The sequence below is a fragment of the Dasypus novemcinctus genome, chromosome 14 (assembly GCF_030445035.2).
Source record: "Dasypus novemcinctus isolate mDasNov1 chromosome 14, mDasNov1.1.hap2, whole genome shotgun sequence".
Taxonomy (NCBI): domain Eukaryota; kingdom Metazoa; phylum Chordata; class Mammalia; order Cingulata; family Dasypodidae; genus Dasypus; species Dasypus novemcinctus.
This window is the reverse complement of record NC_080686.1, coordinates 52,222,457-52,247,403: the sequence shown is the minus strand read 5'-3', so window position 1 is coordinate 52,247,403 and position 24,947 is coordinate 52,222,457. Positions and strand designations below refer to the sequence as shown.

Genomic DNA, 24,947 nt, shown 5'->3' with positions numbered 1-24,947 from the left:
ATCACTTCTGCGGGGCGAGTGCGGAGTCCTGATCCGTGGTTCCGTGGCGACCTCATACGATCAAGGGTGGTCTTCCGTATTGGGGGCTTAAAGCGATCCCCTAAGGTTAAGAGGCACCGAAAGCTCCTGCAGGGGATGCGGCCAGAGACGGATGAAGCTTAAGGCTTGAGTGACTGTTGTGCACCATCGGCACAGGGTGGAAATGGGAAACACACAGTAAAACCCCATTAGGTTGTATACTGAAAAACTTCCCCTGTGCATTCCACGAAGATGTGTATGGCATAAGGTTTCAGCCAGGGAAGTTTAGGATGCTTTGTGAATTAGAATGGCCAACTTTCGGCATGGGCTGGCCCCAGGAGGGCACTTTGGATCCCTGGATCATCTGTAAAGTTCACGATGCAGTAACTGGAAATGCAGGGCATCCAGACCAATTCCCCTACTTCAATGCTTGGGAAAACACTGTGAGCCAAAACCCACCTTGGTTAGGGAAGTGCAACACCCACACCATACCCGCTGCTGCTCTTATTGCCATCAAAGAGGGCACCTATACTATCCCCACAGCTGCCTTTATCACCATCTGCACCTGAGAACCCTACGCCATCCCCACAGCAGCTTTTACCGTCTCTGCAATGGTCTTTGGTACCTTCCACAAGGGAAAATGCAGACTAGCTGCTTTTACAGCCGGTTGCCCCTGGCAACGCCGCTGCAGCACTGCCCTGTCAGTCAGGAAGGAGATGCTGAGAGGAGGCAACTCAAACCACAGGGAGCCCCAGGGGCAGAGGGAGCAAAGGAAAAGGCTGCCTTCCAGCTACCTCCCTGTGAAGCCCAGACCCCAATCTTTTACGATGCAGATGGCCAGGTTCAGGGGGAAAACTGGACTTTCATCTATCAGCCCTTTAGACAACAGACCTCTTTAACTGGAAAAGCCACACCCCACCATTCTCGGAGAAGCCTCAGGCCATGACAGATCTTTTCCAGTCCATCATACAGACCCACAAACCCACAAACCCACCTGGGCTGATTGTAAACAACTTATAATGACTTTATTGAACTTTGAAGAGAGAATGGGTGTCATGCAGGGAGCTCTAACCTGGCTTAGAGAGCACTCACCTGAGGGAACTTTGGACAGTGATCAATATGCCCCCTTGCAGTTCCCAGAGGAGGACCCCCTGTGGGATCCAAATGGCATCGTCAGGCTCAAACGACTAGAAACGTTCCATAGGGCCTTAGTTGAAGGCTTCAAGGTGGGGAGCCACAAGGCAGTGAATATGGCAAAGACCAAATTCTACAGGCTCTGGATGAGAGTCCTGCTCAATTCTATGAGAGACTGTGCGAAGCATTTCATGTATACACGCTCTTTAACCCAGATGCTCCAAAGAGCCAAACAATGGTCAATGCAGCATTTGTTGCTCAATCACAGACTGCCATCTGAAGAAAGCTGCAGAAATTGGATGGGTTTGCTGGAATGAATATCTCTCAGCTCACTGAAGTAGCTACAAAGGTCTATGTCAACCATGATGTAGAAACAAGAAGGGAAGAAAATAGAAAAATGAAAAAAAAAAGGCAGATCTTCTGGCAGTGGCAATTGTGGAAAAATCCATTCCTGTGTCAAGGAAAGTAACCTGGCAAGCCCCAGCCCCAAGGAGAGGGAAAGGCCACGTCTAGGGTGAAATCAGTGTGCATACTGCAAAGAGGATGGGCTTTGGATGTAAGAGTGTCCCAGCTGGCCACTTGACCCAGCCTCTGCAGCCAAAACATTAGCCAAAAAAGCCAGTGGGGCATCACAACCCAAATGCTGGGTCCAAAGAGGTTCAGAAAAAAACCCTGCAGATCAGATCATTGGGCTGGCAGGAATGGAGGACTCTGATAGAGATTATTAGGACAGACCAGGCTCCTATTCTCTCAGCCCCACAGAGCCTATGGTCAGAGTTCAAATTGGGGGCCGCACCATACAGATGATGGTTGACACTGGGGCTCAACATTCTGTAATGACCAAGCCAGTTGGGCCTCTATCAAAAAGACAACCCACTATCATAGGGGCAACTGGCAAAAGTGCCCACTCCTTTCCTTCAAGCCAGGACCTGCAACATTGGGGGAAAGGAGGTCACTCATGAATTCCTTTATCTTCCAGAGTGCCCAGTCCCCCTCCTGGGTCGAGACCTGCTGTCTAAACTGCAGGCTCAAATTACCTTTGATGCCACAGGGCAATCCACACTGACACTGGGGCCACAAGACCCTCTGAAAATAGCACTAACCCTTCCTCTGCAGGAGGAATGGAGACTGTTTTGCCTCAGTGAGACTGGCCAATCCATGGCCATGCAGCTCCCCTTTGAAGATGAGCCTGAGGTATAGGCAGAGGGTAACCCAGTGGGGATGGCACATGACATTCCTCCAATTATTTTGAAATAAAGCCTACGGCCAGTCCAGTAAGCATAAGGCAATATCCAGCTCCACGCGAAGAGCAGGAAAAGGTCCAGCTACATATTCAGAGATTACTGAATGAGGGCATATTGAGGCCGTGCCAGTCTCCGTGGAACACCCCATTCTTCCCAGTTAAAAAGGCTGATGGAGATTACCACCCAGTCCAGGATTTACGAGCAGTTAATTTGGCAGTAATAACCCTTCATTCTGCGGTTTCTAATCCATATACTCTTCTCAGCTTAATACCCTCATCGGCAATCTACTTGTCATGCCTAGATCTTAAGGATGCCTTCTTCTGCATTCAGGTAGCACCCTGGAGCCAGCCGATTTTTGCCTTTACATGGGAAAATCCAAACTCAGCTGAAAGGCAGCAGCTAACATGGACGCGATTGCCTCAGGGATTTAAAAATGCACCCACTATTTTTGGACAAGCCCTGGCCAGTGATCTCAAATCCTTTAAAGCAGAAAGCCATAACTGTTTTCTCCTCCAATATGTAGATGACCTCATTCTCGGAAGTCCCACCTACCAAGACTGCACTGGAGGAACCCATGCTCTTTTAAAGCATCTACAGCAAAAAGGCTACCGGGTGTCTAAGAAAAAAGCCCAAATCTGCCTATATCAGGTCAAATATCTATAAAATAATGCAGGGGTGCTGTGAATTGGGACTTGAAAGAAAGAAAGCAATCTGTAGTCTCCCTGAGCCCAATACCTGCCAGAAGCTGCAAGAGTTCCTTGGGGCAGCTGGATTCTGCCACAATTGGATTCCCAATTTTGGGGTCCTCATGCACCCTTTATATGAAGCCACAAAGGGGGGAGACTGTGATCCCCTGCTCTGGGAAAGCCCACAGAAAAATGCTTTTACAGTTCTCAAACAAGCTCTAATGGAAGCACCGAGCTTTGGACTTCCAGACCTCACTAAGCCATTCTACCTCTACGTTCACAACTGCCAAAGCATCGCAGTAGGAGTACTCACTCAATACCTTGGTTCCTGGCAAAGACCTGTAGCATATCTGTCCAAACAACTGGACACTGTTGCCCAGGGATGGCCCTCATGTTTGCAAGCCATAGCAGCTGCAGCCATGCTTACAGTAGAAGCTATAAAATTAACTCTTGGGCAGCCTATAATTGTCCTGGTTCCGCATCCAGTAATCACAATCTTAGAAGCCAAAGGAACACATTGGGGAAACGGACTTGGCTCAGTGGTTAGGGCATCTGTCTACCACATGGGAGGTCCACGGTTCAAACCCCGGGCCTCCTTGACCCATGTGGAGCTGGCCCATGCGCAGTGCTGATGCACGCAAGGAGTGCCCTGCCACGCAGGGGTGTGCCCTGCGTGGGGGAGCCCCTGCGCAAGGAGTGCGCCCCGTAAGGAGAGCCACCCAGCATGAAAGAAAGTGCAGCCTGCCCAGGAATGGCGCCGCCCACACTTCCCATGCCGCTGATGACAAGAGAAGCAGACAAAGAAACAAGACGCAGCAAATAGACACAGAGAACAGACAACCGGGGGGGGGGGGGGGGAGGGGAATTAAATAAATAAATAAAATCTTAAAAAAAAAAAAAAAGGAACACATTGGCTTACTAACAGCTGCCTGGTTAAATATCAAACCCTATTACGTGAAAATCTGTCCATCCAACTGGAACTTGTAAAAACCCTAAATCCAGCCACCCTGCTACCCGTGGAGCCAGGGGTTCCAGCCCATAACTGCCTGGAAACATTGCAGGAAGTATATTCCAGCTGGTCAACCTCCAAGACCAGCCACTGGCAAATCCTGACATGGAGTTCTTCACAGATGGGAGTTGCTTTATGCAGGGCAGCAACTGGTGAGCAGGATATGCTGTAGTAACATCCGAGACCATAGTAGAGGTGCAGCGCCTCCCAAATAACACATCAGCACAAAAAGCTGAACTCATTGCCCTCACCCAAGTCCTGCAACTTGTGGCTGGAGCCAAAGTTAACATCTACACAGACTCCAAATATGCCTTTCTTACCCTGCATGTGCATGGAGCCTTATACAAACAAAAGGGACTCATTAACTCAGGAGGGAAGAGCATTAAATATGGCACATAGATTCTGGAGCTACTAGAAGGAGTTTGGGAGTTTGTCAAAGTGGCTGTAATGCACTGTAAGGGACACCAGACAAGCCACAGCCCCATTGCCCAGGGAAATCGGAGGGCAGACACTGAAGCAAAAAGAGTGGCATGGGAAGGATCCCTATCTGAAAACCTGGCCACTGCTCTCATTTCTCAACCTCTTAATTATCAGAACCTCCAGTATACACTGCCTGCTCTCGACCCGCAGCCTCTGAGTCACCAAGAGCCACAGTATACTCAAGCTGAGCAAGAATGGATACTCTCTGAGGGCAGGACACAAGAAGAAAATGGATGGTGGACACTGCCTGATCACAGAATAGTTGTGCCACAAATATTAGCAGCAACTGTAGTTCAAGACTACCATGAGAACACACACTTGGGAAAAACCCATCTTAAGGAAGTGTTAGAAAGATTCTTCTACATCCCAAGACTAGTCGCTATCACCCATGCCGTATGCCAACGGTGTGTGGCATGTGCAAAGAATAACCCTTGCCAGGGGCCCACAGGAGCCCCAGGGGTCCAGAGAATTGGCAGTATGCCTCTTGAAGATCTAGTAGTTGATTTCACTGAAATGCCATGATCCGGAGGCTATAAATATCTCCTAGTCCTTGTTTGCACGTTTTCTGGCTGGGTAGAAGCGTTTCCCACTCAAACAGAAAAAGCTGAGGAAGTAGCTAAGGTTCTCTTCAGGGAAATCATTCCTCGCTATGGGCTACTGCTCTCGACTGGCTCTGACAACAGACCTGCCTTTGTCTCCGAAATCACTCAAAAGATTGCAAAGGCACTGTGCATCCAATGGAAACTGCACACCGCTTACCATACAATAAAGACTTATATTGCCAAGATTTGTCAAGAAACTGGGCTAGCATGGGTGTAAGTACTTCCAAGTGCTCTCCTACAAGTTAGAGCCAGCCCAAGCTGAAAACTAAGCCTAACCTCTTATGAAATCCTCTTTAGAAGGCCTCCTCCCTTAATCAGAAATATAGAAGGGGATCTCAGAGAAAGAGGAAACTTATCAATAGCTCAGCAGATGATCAACTTAGGAAAAACCCTACATAACCTGCATCACTGGGTCTAAGAAAAGGCCCCCATTAGCTTAAGCAGCTCTGTACACCTGTACAAGCCAGGAGATGCAGCTTGGGCCAAGGTCTGGAAGTCAGCTCCACTAACCCCTCAATGGCAAGGACCCTATCTTGTCATTTTATCCACCCCCACTGCAGTTAAAGTAGCTGAAATCACCCTGTGGATACACCATAGCTGAGTCAAGGAGCTGCCCCAGAGTCCTGGACCTGTATTCCAGATACCCACAGCCCAACCAAACTCATCTTGTGAAAAAGGGAAACACCAAGCCCTGCTCCAGTCACACCCAGGAAGCTGACTGGTCCAGGCATGGCTGAAGATTGAGGATGGAACACCGAGCTCTGCTCCAATCACACCCTGGAAGCTGATTGGTCTACACATAGCCGAAAATTAGGAATCTGGTTTAATCTGTTACAATGCCCCTTTGGCTATTTTTCCTACTTCTAGCCCTAACCCTCCCCTGGTCCCAGGCCAACATCATAGAGTGTGAGCCATGTATTCAAAAGGTGCGTACACGGGAAACGGACTTGGCCCAGTGGTTAGGGCGTCCGTCTACCACATGGGAGGTCCGCGGTTCAAACCCCGGGCCTCCTTGACCCATGTGGAGCTGGCCATGCGCAGTGCTGATGCGCGCAAGGAGTGCCCTGCCACACAGGGGTGTCCCCCGCGTAGCCCTACGCGCACGTAAGGAGGGCCGCCCAGCGCGAAAGAAAGTGCAGCCTGCCCAGGAATGGCGCCGCCCACACTTCCCGTGCCGCTGACGACAACAGAAGCGGACAAAGAAACAAGACGCAGCAAATAGACACCAAGAACAGACAACCGGGGGAGGGGAGGGGAATTAAATAAATAAAAATAAATTAAAAAAAAAAACAACAAACAAACAAAAAAAAACAAAAGGTGCGTACAGGGGCCCATGTCAACACCACATTAATATATCATAGTCATTACACCTGCAAGGGCCAGATAATCACCTGTCAGTTTCAGGGAACCTCCTATAGTGTCTGTAATGCATCTGGCCAAATAACCTGCTATGACCCTAGACCCCCAACAGTCTCCCATAAATGGGAAATAAGAGTGCTTGATCAAAACGGGGAGCTACTTTCCTCCACCCCAGTCACTAGCCAGAACCAACGAGTGTCCCTCCTATTTGACGCATGTCAAGTTATAGACTCTGGGATACCATGGAACACAGATTGTGGAGGGCTCAGCTGGGAGCAGATGTATACTCATAACAAGAAGTATATGTGCGCTCCAGAAATAGGAATTGCAGCCCAAGGGGGGGGGGGGGCTTTTGGTGCAAATACATAGGTGCATACTACTGCCCCTACTGGTCTTGTGTCACCTGGGCCACCTGGAACACAGACATAGCTAAACAAACTGCTATCCTCACCAAGGGTATGGCCCTGGCTAACTGTCCACATGGTCAGTGTAACCCCTTAAACCTCACCATCCTTAAGCCTGAATCCTGGCAGACTCAGGGAGTCCAAATGGGCCTCTGCATCGATGGTAAAGGAACAGACCCAGGAGCCTACATCTGGATTGGGTATTGGGAATACCTACTCACAAATAAAGCCCATTCTGTGTTTCACTCTTTCTATGAAGAAATGGAAAAGCCCTTTTCCATCCCATAAGCAGCAAGAAACCTCTTTATAAGCCTGGCTGAAATGGTAGGAGCAGCCTTAAATGTCTCCTCATGCTACGTATGTGGAGGTACTAATATGGGTGACCAATGGCCCTGGGAAACCAGGGAATACAATTACAGCCAACCATATAATGCAACTGACCTCCTGGCTGTCCCCCGAGATAGTATGTGGCCCTTGCAAACTTCTGTCATAGGAAAATATTGTGCTTCAAGGGCCTGCCTAAGCTCCTCTATAGCTGTTGGAAGCCTAACATGTACAGGGGGAAAATTCCAAAATTATACCACAAATACAACAGAGCCTTGGGGAACATGGAATGAATCTGACCTCGTTCTCATAAATCGTACTTTCCCCAAATTAATCACAGTGTGGAACTCCACTGCAAAGGGCCCCTTTACTGCCCCAAATAGTTTGTACTGGATTTGTGGGAAGGTTGCATTCTGAGAACTTCTGCGAAACCGGTGTGGAACGTGTATGCTTGGTACAATAAAATCCTCCTCCTTCTTCATTCCCTTAACAGAAGGGAAAGAGCTAAGCCAGCCAGTATATCAAAACATAAGGAAAAAAAGGGCTGTCACTACCTGGGGAGGTGAAGAATGGCTCCCTGAATGTATAATCCAATACTATGGGCCAGCAACTTGGGCAGAGGATGGCATGTGGGGTTATCGAACCCCTATCTATATGCTAAATCGAATCATCCACCTACAAGCTGTGGTAGAAATAATAACTAATGAAACTGCCCATGCACTAAACTTACTAGCCCAACAGCAAACTAAATTCAGAAATGCTATCTATCAAAATCGTCTTGCCCTAGACTATTTCTTGGGAGCTGAAGGGGGAGTTTGTGGAAAGTTCAATCTCTCTAACTGCTGCCTTGAATTAGATAACACTGGAAAGGTTATTGATGAAATTACAAGCAAAACAGTAAAAATTGTTCATGTCCCAGTGCAGACCTGGAATGGTTGGAATTTAAATAATCCCTTTGGAAGCTGGCAGTCAATAGTAAACAATTTCAAGCTTCTACTGGGAATAATTGCCTTCTTCATAGGAGCATGCACCATCCTTCCATGCATCCTCCCTTTCATCATAAACAGAATACGCACTCTAATAAATGGTATAGTAAGAAGGCAAACAGCATGCCCATCTCAGTCAGTCCAGAGGGACTCAGACAATAGTGATGCCAAAGCTTAATAACTTAAGCTTGGCCTCAAAAGGGGGAATATGATATAGCCTGTGCATAAATTCAAAATTGTTTCCAAGTGTACCTAGTCCCTAAATGTCCAAATAAGTAATATAGGCCCTACAGTCTTTGAGTGTTCAGAAAGGATGTAAGACTGAAGGTGTATTCAAGGTTGCATCCAGACGGAATGTGGAAGATATGCTAAATCCAAGCTGACTTGGAATGTATGGAATATGCAACGCACCTGGAGGAAATAACCTGATACTCAGGTCAAACACTGAAGAAACTAACCAAAGGTCTGTTTGCATACCATCACCCTTTGTCTCCCTAATCTTAAACCTCTGTATAAAAGGGACTGAAAAATGCTATTCGGGGCTCAGTTATTATTAGGACAAGAGTCCGCCGAGTCCGGCCAGTTGAAATACACCAACTTCCTTCTCAGAGTTCTTGTGTCCTGGCCTTCAATACCGCGCACACCCCACTTCTCTACAACATTACTACTATGGATGGCCAGAACACCAATGGCCTCCAAAACTTCGCTTCCTTCAGTCCCTAGGCTCCAGGAGCTGATCTCTGCCAAGCCTCATAGTTTTTCTCTTTTTATTCAGTCAGTATTTAGCCAGACTTAAGGTGATCTTCATGCAAATTTTTGGTGCTGCTTCTCTGTACAATCCTCCTCTCCAGTAATTCCATCTCTCTAAGCAACCCTCAACTGTAATGTTTTTCTTCACCCAGAGACATCACTGGCTCTTGATTTGGACTTCACTTCTTGCATTAGTTTCAAAAGTGCCTTGAGTCAAAAAGCAAGGATGACTGTAGGGTTTACCTACACTACTTTTCTTTTAAAAATCAGCCCTGGGCTGCTGTCCTGTGCCTGGTGTTTTTTAAGAGGTCTGTAGTTGATTAAAGTGAAAGATAAGTTCTATTCCCATTTGTCCATCATGACTGGAAACAGAAGTTAGTCCTCACTTTTCATTTTAAATTTGATAGTTATTTTATTAATTCATTTTGATCTATCAGTTATTCTTTTTTAAACTTTTTGTACTTTTAATAATTGAAAATATAAACAATTAAAAGCTAAAAAGAAAACAGTTGAATAAAACATACATTTCTCAATTAAATGTACTGGATACATATAATTTTTTTTGTTTGGGTTTTTTGGTTTTTTGGGAAACATATGTTACACATTTCATAGCATTTGTTCTTCTGTGACTAGCTTGCTTCATTCAACATAATGTCCTCCAGGTTCATCCATGTTGTCATATGCTTTATGACTTAATTTCTTCTTACAGCTGCATAATAGTCCATTCTGTAAATACACCACAGTTTGTTTCTCCATTCATCTGTTGATGGACACCTGGGTTGTTTCCAACTTTTGGCAATCATTAATAACGTCACTATGAACATCGGTGTGCAGATATTTGTTCATGTCACAGCTCTCAGTTCTGGGTATATACCCAGTAGTGGTATTGCAGGGTCACATGGCAAGTCTGTGTTCAACTTCTTTAGGAACTGCCAAACAGTCTTCCACAGTGGCTGTATCATTCTGCATTCCCACCAACAGTGAATAAGTGTTCCTATTTCTCCACATCCTCTCCAACACTTGTAGTTCTCTTTTTAATAGTGGCACTCAGATAGGCATGAAATGATATCTCATTGTAGTTTTGATTTGCATTTCCCTAGTCATTAGTGATGTTGAGCATTTCTTCATGTGTTTCTTTGCCATTTGTATTTTTTCTCTGGACAAACATCTATTAAAGTCTTTTGCCGATTTTTAAACTGGATCATTTGTCTTTTTATTGTTGAGTTGTAACATCTCTTTATATATCCTGGATATTAAACCCTTATCAGAGGAAGCAGATTTGGCTCAACTGACAGAGCATCCACCTACCACATAGGAGGTCCCCAGTTCAAACCGAAGGCCTCCTGGCCAATGTGATGAGCTGGCCCACGTAGTGTTGATGCATGCAAGGAATGCCGTGCCACGCAGGGGTGTCCCCCACATAGGGGAGCCCCACGTGCAAGGAGTACACCCATGTGAAAAAAGCACAGCCTGCCCAGGAGTGGTGCCGCACACACGGAGAGCTGACATGACAAGATGATGCAACAAGAAGAGACACAGATTCCTGGTGCCACTGACAAGAATGCAAAGGGACACAGATGAACACACAGTGAATGGACACAGAGAGCAGACAATGAGGGGGGGAAGGGGAGAGAAATAAATAATAAATCTTTTTAAAAAACCCTTATTAGATATGTGATTTCCAAAATTTTCTTCCATTGAGTTGGGTTGCCTTTTCACCCTTTTGACAAAGTCCTGTAAGGTGCAAAGGTGTTTAACTCTGAGGAGGTTCCATTTATCTATTTTTTCTTTTGTTAAACATCCTTTGGGTATAAGGTCCAAGAAACCACCTCCTACCAAAAGATCTTAAAGATGTTTCCCTATATTTTCTTCTAGTAGTTTTATATTCCTGTCTTTTATATTTAGGTCTTTGATCCATTCTGAGTTGATTATTGTTTAGGGAGTGAGATAGGGGCCCTCTTTCATTCTTTTGGTTATAGATATCCAGCAGTCCCAGCACCATCTGTTGAAGAGATTGTTTTGTCCTATAAACATTAACTCGGTAGGTTTGTTCAAAATCAGTTGACCATATAGGTGAGGGTTTGTGTCTGGATTCTCAATTTTATTCCACTGATTGGTGTGTCTATCCTTATGGCAGTACCATACTGTTTTGACCACTGGAGCTTTGTAATATGTTTCAAATTCAGGCAGTGAAATTCCTCCCATGTCACTCTTCTTTTTTAGAATGCTTTTGGCTATTCAGGTGCACTTTCCCTTCAAGATGAATTTGGCAATTGCCTTTTCTAATTCCATAAAATAAGCTGTTGGTATTTTGATTGGTATTGCATTAAATCTATAAATCAGTTTGGGTAAGATTGGCATTTTCACGATAGTCTTCCAATTCATGAACACAGAATGTCTTTCCATTTGTTTAAGTCTTCATCAATTTCTTTTAACATTGTTTTGTAGTTTTCTACATATAGGCCCTGTACTTCTTTGGTTAAATTAATTCCTAGGTTTTGAGTCTTTTTGTTGCTATTGAAAATGGAATTTTCTCCAACTTCCTCTTCAGGTTGTTCAGTACTAACATACAAGAACATGACTGATTTTTGTGTGTTGATGTTCTCTTCTATCACTTTGCTGAACTCCTTAGCTCAACTAGCTTTGTTGTGTATACTTGAGAACTTTCTAAGTACAGGATCATGTCATCCACAAATAGTTTTACTTCCTCTTTTCCTATCTGGATGCCTTTTTTTTTCTTATCTAATTGCCCTAGCTAGAACTTCTAGTACAATATTGAACAACAATGGTGACAGTGGACATGCTTGTCTTCTTCCCAATCTTAGAGGGAAAGATTTCAACCTTTCCCCATTGAGTAAGATGTTGGCTGTGAGTTTTTCATATATGCCTTTTATCACATTGAGGAAGTTTCCTTGTATTCCTATCTTTTAAAATGTTTTATCAAAAAAGAATGCTGGATTTTGTCTAATGTCTTTTCTGCATCAGTTGAGATGATCATGTGGTTTTTTTCTTCAATTTATTAATGTGGTGGTTTACATTGACTGATTTTATGTTGAACTAGCTTTGCATACTAGGAATAAATCCCACTTCATCGTGATGTAGGAGTCTTTTAATATGGTGTTAGATTCAGCTTGCAGGGATTTTGTTGAGAATTTTTGCATCTATGTTCATTAAGATTGGTCTGTAATTTTCTTTTCTTGTAGTAGCTTTTTCTGGCTTTGGTATTATGGTGATGTTGGCTTCAAAAACTGTTGGGTAATTTTGCCTCTTCAATTTATTGGAAGAGTTTAAACAGGATTGGTGTTAATCCTAGGGCCTTAGGGAAGGAAACTAGAAAGGCTGGAAAAAGCCTCTCCTAGTTATTTTTAATTTTCTTGCATACACTTCCTTGTCTGCCAACAGATGGCACTCTTTGGCAGCCCTCTCAGTTCAATGACTGAGTATATTTGTTGCACCACAGACTGGATCAATATGATAGAGTTTCCTGTCTGGAAACTAGGAGCCTTGTAATTCAAACTTTTTCTGATATAGTTCTCCAGCCTTCTCTGGCAATCCCCTCCTTTTCCCTGAATAGGAAATATTTCCACTCCCCTCTGAGTCCTCAACAGGAGATTGGGATGGTTGTATATATTTAGCCCCTTGCTGGCTCCCAAGGCAAACAATGGCACAGCCCTACTCCTGGAAGGGCTCCTGGGGCACAGCAGACCAAATTGTTCATCAAAAGCTGAGCCAGCCTTAGGCTGTGTCCTCTCTCCCCTCAACAATCAGTCCCAACTAGAAGAGAGGAGATTGTGAGGGTCAGATTTCTCCAGTGTTCTTCTCTCAGTGCAAACAAGGACAGGATCCCAACTGGACTGGAAGGGTTTGTGGGACACAGCAAACCAAATTTGTGGGTCCAAAGCTGAATCAGCCTTAAGCTGTGTCTCTCCTCTCTCCCCTTCCCTGGGATGGTAGGTCCCTGGAGCCCCCTTTGTCTGTAGTCGCTGGTCCAGAGGCCTGAGAATTCTGAAGTGTCTTTAGTGTAGAGAATGGTGCCGGTAGCAGCAGCCGCTGGTTTAACTCACTGTTGTCTGGATTTTCCTCCTTTGTCCCCTCTCTGTGTAGTGTAGACTTTGCCTGGTATCCTAAGCCCCCTAGATCTTTTTCTAGGCTATTTCAGCCTGTCCTCTAGTTATTGTTCTAGAGAAGAAAGTCCTGTGTCTTTCTAGTCCGCCATCTTCCCAAAAGTACTATCAGTTATTTTTACCTTTTTTGCCTTCATCCTTTTGCAAAGATACCAGTTTTGACTAGCCTGGGTAAATAATTCAACAGTAGTAGATTATCTGTGAACTTATTCCACATACTCTTCTCAGGATGGTCTGAAAGACCCTGGCCCTACCCGCTCCCCCGCCAATTGTATCAAAATGCATTTTTAAAAATTCCCCCTGCCCCCGCGGCTTGCTTGCTGTCTGCTCTGTGTCCATTCGCTGTGCACTTTTCTGGCTTTTTTTTCACTTGTCTCCCTTTTTGTTGCGTCACCTTGCTGAGTCAGCTCTCTGCAGCACCTGCGGGCTGGCAGCTCTCTGTAGCATGCTGGCAAGCCTGCCTTCCTTCACAAGGAGGCCCTGGTACGCAAACTCAGGGCCTCCCACATGGTAGATGGGAGCCCAACTGATTGAGGCACAGTCACTTCCCTCAAACTGCATTTTTAAAAGACTATAGCCTATAACAGCAATTCTACAATATTCTTGCTTAAATGCCAAAGATGTACTGTGTTGATAATGGGGGTGTACAGAAAGTGTGCCAAATGTATGCTATGGACCATGGTTGGTAGTAAGTCTAATTTTATCTCATAATCTGTAACAAATGTTCCACCACAGTGTGGTGTGTTGGTGAAGGGGTGTTGTATGGTAATTCTACACGTGCATGATTGTTTTTAAGTTCACAACCTCGGTAATAAAAATAGGATGGGTTTAGGGAAAAATACACCAAATTTAAGATGGGGACTATAATTAGTAGTAATGTTTTGATGATGCTCTTGCAAAGTCTTAACAACTGTTTCACAATAATGCAAGGTGTTAGTGGATGGGTGATGAATAAAACTCCTATATGTTACGCATGTGTATTTTCTAAGTTCACAATCTTTACTACACTTAACTGTTTATGAATGTTCTTATATGAATACTTCAATAAAAATATATTTTTAAAAAAGACTATAACCTAAACAAAACGGCTTTATGCAATATGACCTAATAACCCTATAGCCAAGTTAAATTTTAAAAATGACACTTTTTTTTTTTTTAAAGATTTATTTATTTATTTAATTTCCCCCCCTCCCCTGGTTGTCTGTTCTTGGTGTCTATTTGCTGCGTCTTGTTTCTTTGTCCGCTTCTGTTGTCGTCAGCGGCACGGGAAGTGTGGGCGGCGCCATTCCTGGGCAGGCTGCTCTTTCTTTTCACGCTGGGCGGCTCTCCTCACGGGCGCACTCCTTGCGCGTGGGGCTCCCCACGCAGGGGACACCCTTGCGTAGCACGGCACTCCTTGCGCGCATCAGCACTGCGCATGGCCAGCTCCACACGGGTCAAGGAGGCCCGGGGTTTGAACACTTTTAAGTCTATTTTGTTTCTTTCTGGGTATCTCTCTGCAACTTAAAGAAACTTGCTTTAATTTGGTAGCAGGATTTATTTAGAAGAACTTTCTTCACCACTTCTGTGACTATGTAATATTTCATAGTATCTTTCAGTTTGATTCTTAAAATTTAGCTAAAATTTAATGCCACTGAAGCATATTTAACTCGAGAATTTTCAAAAATTAAAGTGGATCAACTACACATAACTATCACACTGCCTAAAATACTGAAAGCTTTGACTAAATTTTATTTTTGTCAGATCACTGTTAAAACCCCCAAAAGATTCTGCTTTGTAAGTATTCTTTCAACAACTCTTAAGAATGGACTGCTGTCCAGATACTTCACTAGACTTTGTGGGATAAGGTACGGAAATGGGAAGAAGATGCCCACCATCACGGTATGGCTTGCCAAATATTTAATGATTTTCTCCTCCTGAGTTGATACTGAATAGGGAAAAAGGATTTGGAATTATGAGACAGAAAGGAGGAGCAGTTTTGGAAGACAAGGATATAATATTATAATAGCAAAGAAAAGGCTAAAATATTATATATAACACAAGACGGCTGGGTTTGAGGGAGACTCAGGGAAATGGGAAGTTATCAAAGATGAAATTACTGAGTTTACCTGCTGGGTAAGAAGGCAAGCTTTTGGATCACAAGGGGATATGAATAGGTCTTGGCCTTCTTTAGAACCCACCCTTTACAGTCATTATTTTCAAGTTAGAATTGACACTAAGAAAACATCCAATTTAACTCATCATTCAGAGCTGAAAAGAGCAGGCAAGCAAGAGAGTACTGAATTAAGTGAAGTTAGAGGACATTAGAGCAATTCAATAAAGTGTGAAATTAGTTTTTAAAACGTTATCATAATAAGAAACTAAAACTGGATTACATAGTTTATAATATGAAGTTAAACTGAATCAGGTGCAACAGTTATCAAGCATCTAAGAATTCATCTGAAGCAGTTAATTGGTAAAAGCAAATATATTCTAAACAATTAAGTTAACTTATGGATCTCTAATATACTAAGTATGTGACACAGCAATCAAATGGACAGAAAAATATTGACACTTTAGTCCACTTTTTTAATTCTAGGAAAATCAGAAAAATTAGAGATTCCATGAACAAATCACAAATGAAATAAATTTTACCAAGAAAAGACGGAGAAATTCAATTTGCCATGGAAAACTTGAGACTTAACTAAAAATTTTGAGTGTTTATGTGAAAATACAGACATATTAAGCACACCTAAATAAATCTAAATATAAAAGAAGAGTAAGTAAAATCAATAAGTAACCACAGTATGAATTGCTATGTCATCTCCAACAACCAAGCATGAAGGTTAGAATTTCAAAGTAATAATCTACCTTGAGAATGGAAAAAATAAGTTTTATTCAAATTTAATAATTCTAGCAATATCCAAGTAGTATATGATATTAAAAATATTTACCATTTCCAATATCTTAGTGCCAGTTATAGAAATTAACTCAATATTGACACAGGGATAAACGGTTTCATTAGCAATTTATTGAATTGCACATTAGAGAAATTAAGTGTTATGGTAATTGAAAGTAGAGAATAAATCTCCATAAAATATCTTGGCTGGTTCTGGTATGCCAGCATTATTAGACTATTTAAATTATGAGAAGCTAAGAAAGGAAGTGCCTGTCAAGGTAAAAATCTTTTCTTTTAAATGACCATCTGATAATAAATTAGATTTATACAATTGATAATTGCGAAATAAATAATACCTGAGTTTTAAATGCTTCTTACTTATCCTGCCCCATGCCAGCATAAATACCTTACACACATTTTCTTCTAGACTGATGTGTCTCATACTTTAATAGGCATACAAATCCCCAGGAGATCTTGTTAAAATGAACATTCTGATTCTGGAAGTCTATTGTGGGGTCTGAAAGTCTGCGTGTCCAGCTACATGTGAAGTAGTCACTTCTGATCCTTGCACACCCTTTGAGCAGCAAGGTGACCCAATATCATATAGTGAGGACAATTTCTGGCCTAATGACTGTGGTTTTTAATAGATTCAAGATTGTAATATTTTTAAGTCAAACATAAAAGATAACAAAAAAGGATCACAAAAATGTAAGCCTTGGAAAAAAAGAATGTTTTAGTTAAGTGACAGCTTTAAGTATACCAAACAAATTGGCAGTGTTTCTACTTGTCTGACAGTGACACCTTTGATATATTACAGTATAAATCAGGATACTACATTCTTGTAACTTTTAAAAGAGTATACTATATAGTTTGAGGCTCTCCTCCAGCTAATTCAAGTCCAAAAAATTCAAGCCAGTACACTGCAAAACCACTATTTAAAAATTTTTAATGGTAAACTGTCCATATAAAATTACTTGTATACTTGCTTTAAGCTATCCCATCTCCTCCTCCTCTTTCAACGAATAAATGCTGCTTTTTCTTCTGCCTCGTAGCTAAACAGTGTGTAACACCCAGTGCCCCTCCTTTTAAAAATCGAACAAAATTGTCTCCGACCAACGGACCCAATGCAAAAAGGTTGGCTTCTTTAATGCACTCATAGGTGTATGCATCTATTTCCACAGGATTACCCTTACATGTGATTGGCTGGCTTGAGCTATGGCCTAGGTAACACCCTTGCTCCTTCAGAAAAGATAGATTAGGATGAGAACCTATCAACACTACTGCTGCAGAGAGCTTAAATATTTTCTTCAATCCAGAGATACTTTGAAGAATGCATTTCATGTCCGACTTAAAGGAAAGCACATGGTGCTCAGGAAAACTGGTATAATCAGATAAAAGATTCGAGTCTACAGAATAAGACTGAGTACACATCATATGATATACTTTATGGTATTCGGGATAAAGCTTTTTGGGAAGCTGTTTGAAAATTAAGCTTGGATCAGTTACTCGTCTGCGAAATACGTGGATCACTGGGATATTATTGTTGTAAGCACACAGTACTGCATCGGCTGCAGTAAGCCCAGAACCTATAATTAACACTGGATCCACTTTGCCGCGGAACTTTCCTTTACTTATAGCAGCTCCAAATTCAGGCATTGAATGAAACACAAAAGGAAAATCTTCTCCTTCAATTTCCAGTTGGGCAGGAGAATCTAATGTTCCAGTTGCCAGAGCTACATTTTCAGCAAAGAGACAGAAAGGTACATGAGAACCATCAGCTATTCGCTGATAGCCCCTGATTTCCCAATTTCTCTTGATAAATTTTGACTTCTCTATTTGTAAATGCTTTGTTGAAACATCTCTGTCTTGATCACCATTATCATCTTGATCTCTGTAGAGTCTTGACACTGAAGTTATGTAAGTATTCTCTTTGAAATTCTTCTGAAGACCCATAAGTTTGACATAATGTTTATAGTAGCGAGCTATTTCTTCTGGCATAACTCGATCCCCTTTTAGGTTCCTTAAAAAGGGAAAGAAAATATTTCCTATGATGTCTATAGTATTTTTAGTTTCCATATGATTTTTACTTCTCTATCTAATAAGGTTATTTTTTAATTCCTCTTATCTCTCTTAGCTACAAATTATCATAACCTAGGGAAGTTTTTTTTTTTCTAGTTAAAACCCTTAATGAATTCATTTTATCAATAGAGGAAGTCCCATGAGGGCAGAGATGATATAACACATCTTTTTTCTCCCAGGGCCTGGCATAGATAATGTCTGCTCAAATTAGCTACTTGACAAACTTTTATTAAATAATTGAAGGGATTAAGAATGTGGACGTCTGAAAATTAGACTACTAAATCATTTATATTACAGTTGTGAAATATTACAGATCTAATTGAAATATATATGCTTCCCTAAAGATTACATATACCATCTTGACAAGATTTTTAGAAATAATTCAGATCACAGTCTTCTGTTGAACAGTAATATCTTCTATCTAGGTCAATAGAAGAACATTTCTTTCTGTTTTCCTACTTATAAAGTGATCTAAAAATTTGCTCTTTATTAAAAAATGTATTAGCACATCTTTCACTTTAACACAGAAGGCATAAATATCTGTAAACACTGTGCCCAATTAGAGATAAGTAGCAGTAAAAACCTAACAAATCATTTGTTAAACCTAACAAATCATAATTCAATATAACCTGTAATTGGAAGTTCATAATTTTTAAAATTTTAATGATTATAAATTAAGATTTAGAATATTAACTCTCAATTTTTATGAATACCCTATGTAGCAGTTACCACTATTATCATCTCCATTTTATACATTAGGAAAACGACAGCTTAAGTTATTTGCCCAAGACCACAACATTAGAAGTTACAAAGTCAAGGCTCAAAATCCTGCCCATCTCTAGAGACTGAAGACGGAATGTGTGGGTGGACGAGAAAGTTAACAGACAGAGATTTAATACGAGAGTGGGATAAATCCATGATACACAAAGAAGTCACAGGAACCTAATCTATGAACAATCCATTACCTCTCTGCTTAGTTTAATAACATCTCTAAATGGAAACTAGCTTATTATAATCACTGCTGCAAAGAGAGGTTTTTATTTGAAAAACATGTATCTCTGTATTCATCTAAAGCATGATCACAAATAATCTGAAATCTGCCCATAGTCTTTCTTCATTGTACAGCAAAGAGTATTAATGTAGTCTGATATTTACCTTCGTTTGCTAGATACCCAATCCTTAAATTTAAGTCCAGGTAGCTCCATCCAATTTCCAAAGCTAATTGTCGGCATGGAGCCTTCCATATTCTATTAGAATAGAAACGTACAGTAAAAAAAACATATTTAAGCAGTAACATGGATTTTTATTTACCAAACCTATTTCATTTACAATAATTAAGACTCTAAATCAGGGGTTCTTAACAAGGGGTCCATGAACTTGAACTGAAATTCAAAAAACATTATTCTTATAGGGACATCTTGGTGTAGATGTGATATATTTATTAAATAAGACACAGTATAGTGTGGACTTAGTAAGAGATCCATGGTTTCACCTGACTGGCAAATGAGTCTGTGGAACATAAAAGGTTAAGAACTCCTGCTCTACATTCCTATGCAAGGTTGCCAACTCTGGTCTATGATTAACAGGAAAATTAAATGCATAATATCAAGTTAGGGGAGAATTAAGTATTTTCACTTTTTAAACAAAAGTAAAGTTCATTAATCTCCAATACTTTACCTATCTTTCTATTTTACTATTACTGCTGGATTGTAAAAAGTGGCAGAAAAAAACGCTTCTCCACCTCCAATTATAATTTGTTAAGACTAGGACAAGGCTGATTTAGATACAACAGCATTTCATCCTAATATTAGGGAAATAAGCAGTGGCTGTCAATGCTGATGTTAATGCTGTCTTCAAGGAAAGTGAGTTTTTCAAGCTCCTTTGTCTTAGGTAATTTTGCTCTACTCATTAGAAAGCAAGAATGGCCCAAGGACCAAGGCAAGTATCCTAATGACTACACTCTCTCTCTCTCTCTGAACTAATTCTTTAGGTTATGGCTTCTTTTCTCTTAAGTCTTCTTGTCCCTGTTTCTACATAGCCCAGTATTAGGAAGGGAGCATTTATTAGTGTAATAATTATCAGCTAACATTTATAGAGCACTTAGTTATGTGCTAAGCCCTATGAAAGAAACATACGGAGAATGTTTTGAGAAGGCTGGACCTGATACTAGGATCACAACCAGGAACAGAGAAAACTGGCATCATCATCAGAAGAGCTGTTAAGAATTTACTATATATTAGCGATTATCTGGAGCCATAATAATCTCATCTGGAACTAATATTCCACTTTCTGACCACCATCTCTTAACTTTATTCCCATTGCACCAGTTCTCCCAATTGGTTGATAGTCCTATTCCCTTGATTCCTTCCTTTTTTCCCCATTCCTTACATGCCATGAATGCTTGCTATCACGAAAACTCAAGCGTATAGAGGGATGCAGATATGGCAGAGGTCCTATAGGACCATATAGAAAGGAAAGATTATCAAGTTCTTAAAAGAAACAATTTCTAAATGGGCTTTGAGGAGTATCCCACTAGAAAGGAAGAATATTCCCAGAAGAATAAATTGTTCATGTGACAGTTTAATAAGGAAAAAGAACATGTTTGTTCTTCAAGGAATTAAAAGAAATTGTGCCTTGTTCAGGAAAGTGTTAACTAAGCAGGGCTCAGTAGCTCAAAACCTATACATTCCTAAGAAAAGCCTATCTTCCAAACTGACCCTTAGCCAATTACAGGGGGAGATAAACTCTGACTCTTTCAAATACTCTGCCTGATAAGAGTGGTTTTTTATGCCTGAGGCCTTGGACCACACTGGAGGAATGTGACCAGGAAATTTATTCTAATGTAACTTATGGTGAACTCCTATTTTTGTTCTGGTGGGTTGGGGTGTGAGTAATTGAGATCAGTAACACTGGCACTACTTCCCTATGAATGACTTTCAATAAAAACCTCAAACATCAAGGCTGGGGTGAACTTCCCTGGTTGGCAACACTTTGCACATGTTATCACACATTATTGCTTGGGGTATTAAGCACATCCCCATGTGATTCCACTGAGAAAGAACATCTGGAAGCTTATGCTTGGTTTCTCCTCCACTTTGCCTCATGAGCCTTTTCCTTTTGCTGATTCTAATCTATGTTTTTCCACTGTAATAAACCAGAACGATATATGCAACAGCTTTTCTGAGTCCTGTGAGTACTTCTAATGAACCATCAAACCTAAGGGAGGTTTTGGCGACCCACAACAAGAGCATTCTGGCACATGAAATATAAGAAAGAGAGAAGTTAGGCAAGAAAGCTAAGTAGGGGTTGAATCACACAAAGTCTGGTAAGACACACCAAGGAATTTGGATATTATTTATTAGACAAATAGGGAGTAATTGAGGTTTTAATACATGACTGTAACAGTAACATCTCAGATTTGTATTTTAGAAAGAGGACAATAGCTTTGGTATGGAGACTGGAAGAAAAGTTAAGAGTGGAGAGGGAAAACTAGTAAGAAAGACTTCAATAATTTGGGTAAAATATGATATAGCCAATGCTAGCAAAATAGCAATGAAGATGGAAGAAGTAGAATGGATGGATTAAAAATATGTTTATGGGGAGAATGGAGAAAAATTTGTGAAGTTTGATTTGAGAGTTGAGTAAAGAGAAATCAAAGATGACTGCTGGATTTTTGCTTTGAGTAACTACATGAGTGCATTTCAATAAGAAAATTAAAGAAGGAAGTTAATGATAGAGGTTTTTACTTTTAGACATGTTAAATTCAAGTACCCTGTGGAATAATCAGGGAAATGTATCTAGTTTGATATATAAAAGAGGAAAACCTGGGAAGCGGACTTGGCCCAGTGGATAGGGCGTCCGTCTAACACATAGGAGGTCCGCGGTTCAAACCCCGGGCCTCCTTGACCCACGTGAAGCTGGCCCGTGCGCAGTGCTGATGCATGCAAGGAGTGCCGTGCCATGCAAGGGTGTCCCTGCATAGGGGAGCCCTACACGCAAGGAGTGCGCCTTGTAAGGAGAGCCACCCAGCGAGACAGAAAGTGCATCCTGCCCAGGAAAGACACCTCACACATGGAAAGATGACACAGCAAGATGATGCAACAAAAAGAAACACAGATTCCCATGCTGCTGATAACAATGGAAGCAGACAAAAAGAAGAACACACAACAAACTGACACAGAGAACAGACAACTGGGGTGGGGGCAGGGGGAAGAGAAATAAATAAATCTAAAAAATAAAAAAATAAAATAAAAAAATTTTTTAAAAAAGGAAAATCTGGGTCAGAGATATTGATTTGGGAATCATCAGCATTTGTGTGCTAGTCATTGAAGCAGATGAGATAATCCAAGGAGAATGAAGAGTATGAAGAGAAGACCCTGGTTTGGGACAGTTTATAGAATCATAATTTTAAAGAATCAATATGAGGAACAAGACTCCATGAAGGTCAACAAAAAAGAGTGCCAAAACAGGGGGTAAAAGAAAACCAAGAAGACTGAAGGATCAGAATTCAAGAAAGTGTAGGCCAGGAAAGATAAATTTTGTTTCTTTATCAAATTAAGCAAAGAAGTTACTGACCAAAACTGACAAAAACTAGAATCAGGTGAACTAAGAATAGGAGGCAAAGGCATAGAGCAAATATGTATAGATAACTATTTCTAGAAGTTGGCTATAAAGCAAATAAGATAAGCTGACACCTAAAGAAACTTTTTAAGACAAACAACTTTAGGATGTTTACATTCTGATGAATAAAAGCTAGCAGAGAGGGAAGTGGATGTGGCTCAACTGAAGAGAGTGTCTGCCTACCAATGGAAGGTCCAGGGTTCAACACCCAGGGCCTCCTGGCCCTGTGGTGAGCTGGCCCACATGTACTGCTGCTGTGTGCAAGGAGTGCCTCCTGCGTAGGGGTGGCCCACACACAAGGAGTGCGCCCTGCAAGGGGAAAAAAGCGCAGCCCACCCAGGAGTGGCGCTGCACACACAGAGAGCTGATGCAGCAAGACGGTGTAACAACAAAAAAAGAGACACAAATTCTTGGTGCCGCCTGATAAGAATACAAGCGGACACAGAAGAACACACAGCAAATGGACACAGAGAGCAGACAGAGGGCGGAAGGAGAGAGAAATAAATGAAAATAAATCTTTAAAAAAAAAAGCGCTAGCAGAGAGACTGAAGATACAAGAAGAGAAATGAAAATCAAAGAAATAATGTACTTAAGAAGACAGGGATCCAGAATACTCTGGAAGGTCAGCCTTAGATAGGAGAAGTGATACCTCTTCCATTATAACAGAAGATACGAAACAATGAATTAACATGAATGCAGATAAATTTGTAGATTTGAGGATGAAATTATGGACGTTCAAGTCTGATGAATTCCATTTTCTCTGTAAGGTAAGAACCAAGAACATTTCTAAGCGTAATGAAGAAAAAAAGGATATAAGTTTGAGAAGAAAAAAAAAATTTAAGGAAAAAACAATGGATTAATAAGCAATGTTCAAGGCCAAATGAGTTGGAGAATCCTTTTCACAGTTGTATAATTTTTCTGTGGTAACATTTGACAGCCCAAGTATAGGAAAGTTAAGGTGGACAGTTGGATAAACTGCTTTTTTGCCAAACTGATGTGATGGAAGGGCAATGGGTCAAGGGAGTTAAGGTGAATAGTTAACTCAATGGACTATAGAACCTAAGCTGGGTAAGGTAAAGGGGTAAAGAAGATCAGAGCCTGGAGCATTCTCAGTTTGATGATTAGGTACAGTGGGAGTAACTGGATGAAGCAGCCAGAATAGGAAGCCGTGATCAGAAAGTACAATAGCTGAGAATTTTGTTTTCGTAAGTTGAGCAGTCATGGATGATAAAATGTACAGTGGCACCATAAGAGCTAGTAGCTGAAGAAGAATGGAAGAGAAGGCCACTGGAAACGAGGACATTAGGAATATAAGAGGTTAAGGAATTGTTTATGTATGTAGAGGGTAAAATCATTCAAGGTGGTAATATTTAATGGATATAATGGAAGACCATGAATTAGGCGCCACAGATTCAGTAATTAAGGGCAACAGTCTATAATGATAGAGGAGTTATAAAATGGCATGACCTGACCCAAGGAGTGGTATCTTCAGGAAAGAGCAAACTTTCAAGGAAGGGAGTTGAAATGGCAAATGGCTGAAATGGTTAAGGATGGTAAAGTTTGCTTGTCAGTAAATGGGGCTTAAGAGGGCATAAATGGAAAGTGTGGGAGGGAGGAGTGGTGGGAAACTGGATCATAAGGGAAGTAAAGAACTATATGAAGATGAATATGACAGGGACAGATGACTTCGTTAGCTTACATTTTGGCTAGTGACTAAGGTTAACTAGGAAGTATATGAAACATGGCAGGGGAGACAGCTGCATAAATGGATAAACCATACCATAGGTAAGCACTGTGAGGTAAGAATAAGGTAAAGAATGCAAAGGTATGAACAAATAGGTATGCATGGGAAAGTCAGGAACTTCCATAGAGGTGGTGTTTGATGACAGGATTGCAGCTCAAATATTTATAACACTATTCCAGTGGATATGATAAATGTTGGGGAAAAAATCAGGAAGTTTTAAGTGTATTTCATGTTTTACTGCTAATTCAAATGTTTTCAGTTTTAGTAATCAAAGCAATAAAACCTCATGAATTTAGAAGGCAGTCTAAACCTAAAAAGTATGTGCATTTTGCTTTTTTTAAAATTAGCATTTTATCAAGAATGCTAATATTAATAGAGCAAATATAAACACTTAAGCTAAAAGCACAGATAACTGGGTAGTGCTACTCATTACCATAAGGGAAATTAAGATGAAAAAAAGAAGTAATGATATATTTCGTATTTAATCTAGGAAAGTCCCCTAATGC

The 24,947-nt window shown here is 41.3% G+C and overlaps 1 protein-coding gene across 4 annotated transcripts in view; it reads right to left on the bottom strand.

Annotated features, from left to right (window-relative positions):
* Positions 1 to 14,264: 14,264 nt before the first annotated feature.
* The window catches only part of OSGIN2 (oxidative stress induced growth inhibitor family member 2), a 32,462-nt gene continuing 21,779 nt past the window's right edge, over positions 14,265 to 24,947 (bottom strand). For all 4 annotated transcript variants that reach the window (XM_004474739.3, XM_004474740.4, XM_004474742.4 and 1 more), the window contains exons 5-6: positions 19,233 to 19,324; positions 14,265 to 18,018 (exon numbers count right to left, since the gene is read on the bottom strand). In XM_004474739.3, the coding sequence (XP_004474796.2) occupies positions 16,986 to 18,018; positions 19,233 to 19,324 (1,125 nt within the window). In that variant the 3' untranslated portion in view covers positions 14,265 to 16,985. The remainder of the gene's footprint in view (positions 18,019 to 19,232; positions 19,325 to 24,947) is intronic.